This window comes from Rutidosis leptorrhynchoides, chromosome 5 (genome assembly GCF_046630445.1).
Source record: "Rutidosis leptorrhynchoides isolate AG116_Rl617_1_P2 chromosome 5, CSIRO_AGI_Rlap_v1, whole genome shotgun sequence".
NCBI lineage: Eukaryota > Viridiplantae > Streptophyta > Magnoliopsida > Asterales > Asteraceae > Rutidosis > Rutidosis leptorrhynchoides.
In genome coordinates, this window is record NC_092337.1 from 104685501 (window position 1) to 104695246 (window position 9746).

At 35.2% G+C, this 9746-nt stretch overlaps 2 protein-coding genes across 2 annotated transcripts; one reads left to right on the forward strand and one right to left on the reverse strand.

Annotated features, from left to right (window-relative positions):
- Positions 1 to 1527: 1527 nt before the first annotated feature.
- Positions 1528 to 4108, forward strand: LOC139848301 (amino acid transporter AVT1I-like). The gene is made up of 2 exons (XM_071838035.1): positions 1528 to 2125; positions 3486 to 4108. The coding sequence occupies exons 1-2, from the start codon at positions 1634 to 1636 to the stop codon at positions 3999 to 4001; spliced, it is 1008 nt and encodes a 335-aa protein (XP_071694136.1). The 5' UTR covers positions 1528 to 1633; the 3' UTR covers positions 4002 to 4108.
- A 4309-nt stretch (positions 4109 to 8417) lies between these two features.
- Positions 8418 to 8981, reverse strand: LOC139848898 (uncharacterized mitochondrial protein AtMg00810-like). The gene has a single exon (XM_071838579.1). The coding sequence runs from the start codon at positions 8979 to 8981 to the stop codon at positions 8418 to 8420; it is 564 nt and encodes a 187-aa protein (XP_071694680.1).
- Positions 8982 to 9746: the final 765 nt, after the last annotated feature.

The window sequence follows — 9746 nt, forward strand, 5'->3', positions numbered from 1 at the left end:
ATTTCCATTAACATATGTTAAGATGCACTTAATGAACCTCATAATTTTCTTAAATAACATATTTTGTCATTACATACTTGTAATGACGGGTTTGGTCCGTTAGGATTTAATTACGTTTTTCATATAATTGTAAGGTTTATATAGTTGTGTTATAATACTATATACATAACGAACCCATGGTAAATCTTAACGGATCAAGCTCATCTATATATACAAATACGCCAAATCGATATATATATAGGGGCAGGATCAATGGGGAAGTAACCAATCGGGAGGAAGCAAAATTTTTTTTTTCGGGTTTTTTTTTCCGGCATCAAGATCACACGAAAATATGAACATTTAGAAGAGACACTTCGTGATGAATGTTATTATTTATACGTGAAAACGATCGACAAAAATAACATTCAAGATAATATTGTTCGTGAAGAATATGAACGTTTTTTTTCTTCATGTTTTGTGAAGTAAAATTTAGCCCGATTTAGAATTTAGGGTTAAGGGTTTAGGGTTTAGGGTTTGGTGTTTTGGGTTTATTCCATAAACCCAAAACACCAAACCCTAAACCCTAAACCCTAAACTCTAAACCGTTCGTGTTAAAAACTCAATCTAAATCCTAAATCTAAACCCTAAATCTAAATCCTAAATCTAAACCCTAAACCCTAAATTTATAAACCCTAATATCTAAACCCTATAAACCCTAATATCTAAACCCTAATATCTAAACCCCAATAGCTAAAACCTCAAAATACGCTCGAAAACATGATAATTGTTATATATTACTTCTTCGAGCGTTTTCCCGCCAAAATAAAAACATTTATCACAAAGTGTCTCTACTAAATATTCATATTTTCATCTCATCTATAATGTTCGTATAATGTTCGTGAACAAAGTTTTTTCAAAAAACGAAAAAAAAAAGTTTTTGCTTCCCCCCACTTCCTCCCGAATGGTTACTTCCCTCTTGATCCTACCACTATATATATATATGTATATATAAATAATATATTCTAATAAATATTAGTTTAAATTAATAATCATTAAAAGCAAATATTACTCTCTCCATTGCAATTCTATTGTTCTTAAATAAAAAACAAAACACATAGGTTAAAAAAATGTAAATAGAAGTTGTGATGTGGTTCAGTGGTTGGTGGTCTGCCTCCTTTAAGGGAGGTCAGGAGTTCGACCCCCGTTGGCTACATATTAAAACACAATTACATCCCTGCCATGAAGTATCCACCCATGACACCTTTCTCATATCGTTTGGAGGGGGTAAAGGGGAGGGGGTTTTACTTGGCCGTGCCCTTGGATCGGTTTCAAGGTTTCCTCCCGAGCAGCGATGGGGGCGGAGTTATTATCGCTGCATCGACATAGTCGAAACGGGAGATGATCGCAACGGGTGGTTTAGTCCCCTCGGGTGATCTCAATCGCTGTCCCCAAAAAAATGTAAATATATATGCATCAAGAACATCAAAAATTTTGTTTCCCATTTATGGAAAAATAATATTTTGATTGATTTTATGTAGGAGTCGGAATCCTTTCGGTTCCATACGCATTAGCATCAGGAGGCTGGTTGAGCTTGCTACTACTTTTGACAGTAGCCATCTCAACGTTCTACACCGGATTACTCATAAAACGATGTATGGACGCGGACCCCACAATAAGAAGTTATCCTGATATTGGAGACCGGGCGTTTGGTAAAATAGGCAGGATCATTGTATCAGTCACAATGAACGTAGAGCTTTATTTAGTCGCAACAGGTTTTTTAATCCTAGAAGGCGATAATTTAGCCAACTTATTACCAGAAATCGATTTTGATATTTATGGGATTCATTTAAGTGGCAAAAAAGGCTTTATTATTATCGTCGCTGCAATTATACTTCCGACTATTTGGTTGAACAATATGAGTATTCTTTCGTATGTATCAGCAAGTGGTGTCCTAGCGTCGTTAGTCATCCTAGGCTCGATTTTGTGGGTTGGTGAGTTTGATGGTGTCGGGTTTCAAGAAAGGGGTAAAATCGTAAATTGGAATGGGTTCCCTTCGGCTATCAGTTTGTATGCTTTCTGCTATTGTGCTCATCCTGTTTTCCCAACTTTGTATACTTCCATGCGAAATCAACATCAATTCTCAAAGGTACTACAAAAAATTAATTATAGTCCGTATAGTAGTACTTATCTATATGTGCTAAATTAATCGTGGCAATTGTCCTTATCAATATATGTACTAAAGTTAGGTTCCATTAATTCCTTTTATCTGTATTTGTACCGTAGTATCGCCATCTTTGATGTTCCTAGTCGATGACGATTTATGCACGATACCTCGTGATATCGGCAGCTTTAATCCACTCATGCCACAGGCTAGAACTTTAATCCATATTGACACAAACATTTTATTTCAAATTACATAATTTGGTTACACATTATTAATAATCTTCTTAAGAACTTAAATTGTGTAATTTGGCTCTTTTAATCTTGCTTGCTTTCTTACTTACAATTTAGTTTATTTAAAGTGGTGTTTAGTTGTGTATATTGCATTATTATGTTCTAGCTTTGAAATAAAGATATTGAAATAAAATGTTTGTGTCAATATGGATTAAAGTTCTAGCCTGTGGCATGAGTGGATTAAAGCTGCCGATATTACGAGGTATCGTGCATAAATCGTCATCGACTAGGAAAATCAAAGATGCCGATACTACGGTACAAATACAGATAAAAGGAATTAATGGAACCTAACTTTAGTACATATAGATAAGTACAATATTTGTGTTTGCAAATTGTCAAAATTTGACTATATTATTATAACTATTTTCGCCTATGATCAATAGTTACACCTTGTACTGTTTGTACTACAGTCTAGTCTACAGGTGGTAAGATGGACTGGTCAGGTAGTTTGAGTAACGGGCCAAATATTAATTTTTAGTTTACATTACAGGTTGGAAGAGGTTGTGTTGGTTTAAAACATACGCCGTCCCAATTAAATTTAATTTATGTAATAATTAGCATGTAAAAAAATTGGATTTTGCTAACGACAACTCTAAGACTGTCGTTAACACACTTTAAGATATTGTACATGGCAGTTAATAGTCACTTTCTTAATGACGGAAAAATGTACAATAAATTAAAGCGTGTTTACGATAGCTCTTAGGCCTATGGTTAGCAAAATCAAAAAAATAAAAATAAATAAATAAATAAAAATATAAAATCATAAAGTTACACTTATAATAGTAAACTAAATAGTCGAATAGAGTGTTTTCGGAGGTTTAAACCATTAGAGCTAAATACTTTCAACAGCTTTCGACTCGTTTTACCTACCTTTTCAGAGATAAAATGCAACCTAGATTAATCAAATTAGAAGTGATGGGCCAAAATTGGCATCTCTAGTTTGTATATATAGTAACTATTGCATCTTTAGGGGAGTTTATAAATATACAAATTTAATTTATTATTAGCTATAACTATAAGTATAACATTCTTTTATGCTTTCTAAACTGCAGGTGTTGCTACTATGTTTTGTCTTCTGTACAATCACTTACTCATCAATGGCGGTTGTTGGTTATCTTATGTTTGGTTCAAACGTACAATCACAGATTACATTAAATCTTCCTACCGATAAAATAAGCTCAAGAGTGGCTATATGCACTACCCTGGTTAACCCAATAGCTAAATATGCGCTAATGGTTACACCAATTGTTGAATCTATTGAAGAACGATTTTTGTCTTATTACAATACAAGAAAGTTTAGCATGTTAATCAGAACTGCGTTAGTAATAAGCACAGTTATTGTAGCACTTGTCCTCCCTTTTTTCGCGTATTTGATGTCACTTGTGGGAGCGTTTTTAAGTGTGACAGCATCGATTATTATGCCATGTTTGTGTTACTTGAAGATCTCGGGGTCTTATCGTAGATTTGGAGTTGAGATGGTGGTTTGTGGGTTCATTGTGTTTATTGGGATTTTGGTTGCGGTTGTTGGTACTTATTCCGCATTGGGAGATATTGTAAGAAATTTTTGAAAAGTTTAGAATTACGTTAGTATGCCGTTAATTAACAGTGAAACTAGTTGGTATGACCGTATGATGGTCGATTATGTATTTTATTTTTATTTTTTATCTTTAAAACGATGCGCATGCTTGTGATTTTTCACAGATTGCAACGAAACGCACGAAAGCTACTTCACATGAACATTTAAAACACGAACACATGTGAACCAGTATGATTCCTACGTAACTTACGTTTCAGACTCTTATTGATGAAACTTCTTGTCTTTAGAAGTTCATTAATTACTTCATATAGTCAATTAACATTGACATTGATGTGTACCTATATGACGGATCACAATGGCCGCGAAAGAGACTCGGCATAAAAGAAAGAGCGTAATGGAAACTAAGGCACCGTTTGGTTCACGTAATTTCAAGGGAATTTGATGGAATTGAAATCGAATTTCTTAAATGCCTCCATTTGGTTGACATATTTTGGAAGGAATAAAGTTCCTCCGAACCTAGAAATTTCTTCATCTATGGAAAGTTCATTCATTCAAGATGTGATGGATTTTGTTATAAATTGAATTGTTTATTGCTTGAGAATAATACATGAATACGTTTACATTTAAAGGCTAAAACCCTAGACAAGCTAAATGGGCTTGGCCCAATGATTACAATATATGGTCTACATATAATATATGCTAACATCCCCCCGCAGTTTGAGCGGGAGTGATGCGGACACTCAAACTGGAACGAAACTTGTCGAACAAAGCATATGGAAGACCTTTAGTGAAGATGTCTGCAAACTGATACCTGGATGGCACGTGAAGAACCCGTTTCTGCCCCTGAGCAACGAGATCGCGAACAAAGTGAATGTCGATCTTGTAAGTAACTAGGAGGGGGTGAATAGTTACTTAGTCGATTTTTTAAAAATTTTCTTTAGCGTTTTGTTGAACTTGAACTTAATATAGTGTGATTTGAAATGTTTGTTCTCTAATAATGCTAACAATACAAATATAAGTTAAATTGTAAATAAAAGATAAGGGAAAAGAGAACAAACACAACGATTTATAGTGGTTCGGGAAGATGTTAACTAATCTTCCTTAATCCACTCCTCAATTCTACGAATTGAGATTTTTCTTCACTATGATGCTCCAAACTCGGTGGAGTGTCCGGATACAACACTAGTACTTTCGATAAGCCGCCCCTTGTGAACTCTTACGTCCCTTTGAAGACTTCACAAACACCTATTGCTCTTACCACAAGATCCTAATGAACTTATCCTAGTGAAAACACAACTATCCTCTAGATCCATTTAAGAAGATAGTTTACAAGTAAACTTACAACTTTAAGCTTACAAGTACTCTTGCTAGAATCACTCTAAAAGATTACAAATTGAGTATAAGAATGATATCAGTAAGTATGAGAAAATATGAGTGCAAGAGGTGAGTCTTCAAATGCTTCAAGGCTTGGCTTTTATAGGAAAGAGAAATCTGCCTGGAAGTCATACGGCTCACTGCACGGTCGACCATGGTTCGACCGTGTACTTCTGACAGCTGATTCTTATGGCCGTTTTGTCCTTTGAAATTTGTCATTTTGCCTTGTTGAGTAGCTGCAACTAGTGGCCAATTACTTCTGAAATTATCCTCATTACCCTTTATGTTTTGGACATAAGCTTGAAAGTTGACATGTCCTTTAAAGAAGAAAGTCTTTAATCCTTGACCAATTGTCATTGATTACCAAAAGAGGTAATTGCAGATTTTTATCTCTTGACAAACCATTAACTTCCAAAAATCTTCATCAACCTTCTTAATCACTTGTCATTTAGCTTATGGGAGTTTCTTGCCCTTTAGAACATTGTTACAACTTAATTGAACTAGTTTGAATCTAGTTTGAACATGATGATTCTTGTTACAACTTGACTAGACTTGAATTAATTACATACTTGCATAAATAATGATACATAGAACTAATGGGAGAGCAACTCTTTAATTCGGACTTTAATGACCATTATTAGTATGTTTTAATGATATTATGAATTGGGGTAAAGGGATATGACACTTGAGTGTTTTAGCCTAAATCAAGCTTAAAGTGTCATTAAGATGTCATTGGGTGTGATTAATGAAAATTAGCATCTTTTGGCTCAAAACTCTTTTAAGATCAAAGAGGGCAACTATTATAAGCATGTTTAAAAAGGTTTTGTAAATTATAGATGTCGGGAACTAGTCAAACTTTATTTGGTCAAGATTGGTAACAGAAAGAACTGCGGTCGTCCGTGAGTTCAGCCGTGGGTTTGCAGTTTTAGAACAGCTTGAACTCGTTGGTGTAGGACACACACGGTTGATGTCACGGTCGACCGTGGTTCAGCCGTGTAGCAATTTTCCCAAGATGATTTCTTAATTATTGGTCTTTTGCTAGAGATAGTTTAGGCTCATGAACTCATGTCATCCTACATATGATTTAACTTCTCAGTTCTTGTGTGTCATCATCAAAACAAAGTGATTATCTTTTGAGTATTATGCTTTGAATCTTAACCAACATTCTCCCCCTTTTTGATGATGACAAACATATGAGTAAGTGTTAACTATGTAGGTCGACATAAGTGTTAACATCACTTACCATACACTTTCTCCCCCTTTTGTCAAAGCAAAAAGGTTAGTCCCACATGGAACTAAGCGCGCCCTAGAGTAATGCTCCCCCCGAATCAATAGTAAGCATAAAGAGTAACAAACATGATAAGCATAGCAAGTGCATTACAATAATAAACTCATAACAAGCGTCAATCCTAGGACAAGTGTTGTGTCTACCCGCCCTTATATTTGTTCTGAAAAAACATTAAGTATTTTTAAGGATAAATTCCATTGGTGCTAAATGCATCCGAGATTGTCGAGCTTTCATTATCGGACGAGAGAATGATCACTTGATGAGCCTCCCAATAAGTAATAGGAATTGTTGACACGGGTTGAGGGATATGAGAAGCGTTGATGGCGTTAATAAATCGAAAAAGTCAATTAAGATGATTTGAATATGGGAGTGGACGAGCGAAGGTAACCCATTCTTTGAGTAATGAGATAGGCAAGATTTATGGGTTCATGAGTGAGAAATGACCACATGACAACAACTTCGGTTCCGGAGATGTGAGTAGCGGTAGGTTCCCGACAATAGACATTGTTCCGAATGACGTTAAGAATAAGTTGAAGATCGTGGCGGATGTCGTCATCTTGAATGCGAAGCCGTTGGTTGAGGTTTCATTGTACTCCCGGAGTTGTGATGAGATCTAAGATGGGTTGCAATGGAAACGTAGGATTAAGTGATCTTAGATTGGTTGAAGGAGTATAGAAGGATCGCCCATTCGAAGGAATTGCCATAACGGTTCCGAATTGTTCAAGGACCAAGTGTAAGGTGTATTGAAAAGTCGAAATGCCACTTGATCGGGGTTGGAAACATCAAGATTAGCATAGAATTCCCTAATGAGAATTGGATAAATGGTTTCATCAAGCTCAAGAAATGAGAAACAATTGTTATGGGTAAAAAGTTGAGTTGACTCGGGAAACTCGGTATGATGAACAACACACTCCTCATGAAGTGTTCTAGTCTTCATGTGTTGCCTATTGTTCGTGATACGTTGATTTCTCGTGTTGGTCATTTCCTAGAAAAATCACAAATTTAGCAAACTAATTAAGTTGTTAAGTTTGAAAATCTATATGCTAAACATGTGTAGATTAGTCCTTGTCTAGACTTATTTTGAAAACTATGAATTTGAAATTAAATTGTACTATTTTTCTTTTGAAAATTTAGACAAGTTTCATCATTTTGCTCTATGTTTGTCAAAAGTAGATACTAGTCATGAGATTGATAAGTATCATAATGAATTGTTCAAACATATGTGTGTGTGCATGAGTGAGTTTAAAAATTTGAAGCATATATGAGTTTTTATGCAAGAAATCACTATTATGAAAAGAAAAAGCTTTTTACAATAATTTTACTCATATATTTAAGTAATTCATGCAAGAAATAAGTGTTCCTATGATTTTGGAAAGAATATAATCAAAAGTATGGTGATAGTTGAAAGAGTATGGACCACTTTTTGAAGGTAGGACAAAAGTAAAAACAAGAAATTCAGTGGTTAGGGTTTAAGGAAGAGATGTGGTTGGTGGAAAAGTTGTTTGGGTATTAAATGATTTGCAAAAAGGATAAAGAAATTCTTCAGACATCAGGCGGCTCTCATCACGGTCGACCGTGGTGCGACCGTGCGTGATCAGGATTAAATTTTACGGAATATGTTCCATCATTCCCAACCCATTTCTAAGCAAGTTAAATGTTTCCTTTTTAAGGGGCTTAGTGAATATGTCAGCTATGTTTTCAGCAGATTCTACTTTATCTATCACAATATTACCATTTTGGACGTGGTCGCGAAGGAAATGGTGCCTAATGTCTATGTGTTTAGTCCTAGAGTGTAATATTTAATTTTTCGATAGGTTTATAGCACTTTTTTTTATCACAACATATGGGTATTTCAGATGAGATGATACCGTAGTTGAGGAAGGTTTGCTTCATCCATAGCACTTGTGCGCATGTTCTTCCCATTGCTACATATTCGGCTTCGGTGGTAGACAATGCGACGGATGTTTGCTTCTTTGAGAACCATGACGTTAAGCAAAGCCCTACGAATGTGCATACTTCACTTGTGCTTTTTCTATCAATCATTGATCCACCATGATCGGAATCCGCAAAGCACATAATATAAATCCCGGTAAACTTTGGATACCATAACCCAAGATGCATTGGTCCCTTTAAGTATCTAAAGATTCTTTTAACGGACGTCTTTGGATTTTCTTGAAATCTTGCACATAAGCACACGCTAAACATGATGTCGGGCCTACTTGCCGTTAAATATAGAAGGGATCCAATCATTCCCCTATACTTAGTACTATCAAACGGTTCTCCTTCCCCTTCTAAAGTAAGTTTCACATTTGTTGCCATTGGAGTCGCCATTGGTTTTGAGTTCTCCATTCCGAATTTCTTGAGCATTTCATGAATGTATTTTTGTTGATTGATGAATGTTCCATCTTCTAGTTGCTTGATTTGTAGTCCGAGGAAGAACTTAAGTTCACCATCATGCTCATTTCAAACTCATCATGCATTAACTTAGAAAACTCATTGCTAAGAGATTCGTTAGTAGATCCAAATACAATATCATCAACATATATTTGAATTATGACTAAATCCTTTTCATGTCTTTTGATAAAGAGTGTATTATCAATTTTTCCCATTTCAAATCCATTATTTATTAAGAATGTTCTAAGTGTTTCATACCATGCTCTAAGGGCTTGTTTAAGTCCATAGAGAGCCTTTTTAAGTTTACAAACATGATAAGGTTTTTCAAAATCCTCAAACCCCGGAGGTTGTGATACATAAACTTCTTCACTTATTACACCATTTAAAAAGGCACTTTTTACATCCATTTGATAGAGTTTGAAATTATGAGCACATGCATAAGCAAGAAGTATTCTTATTGACTCTAGCCTAGCGACGGGAGCAAATGTTTCATCGTAATCAATTCCCTCTTGTTGGCTATATCCTTGTGCAACTAGTCTAGCTTTGTTTCTAACTACTTTGCCATCCTCATCTAGTTTATTTCTATAGACCCATTTTGTACCTATGATGTTGCTTTCACTCGGTAAAGGAACCAAATCCCATACATCACTTCTTTGGAATTGATTTAATTCCTCTTGCATAGCTTCTATCCAACTTTCATCTAATAGAGCTTCCTTAATA

What these genes read in the sequence shown, in the direction of transcription:
- LOC139848301 (XM_071838035.1), top strand. Translation starts at nt 1,634, where the DNA reads ATGGACGCGGACCCCACAATAAGAAGTTATCCTGATATTGGAGACCGG. An exon ending in ATCAACATCAATTCTCAAAG is followed by an intron (nt 2,126 to 3,485) that starts GTACTACAAAAA and finishes TCTAAACTGCAG; the next exon opens with GTGTTGCTACTATGTTTTGT.
- LOC139848898 (XM_071838579.1), bottom strand. Translation starts at nt 8,981, where the DNA reads ATGGAGAACTCAAAACCAATGGCGACTCCAATGGCAACAAATGTGAAA.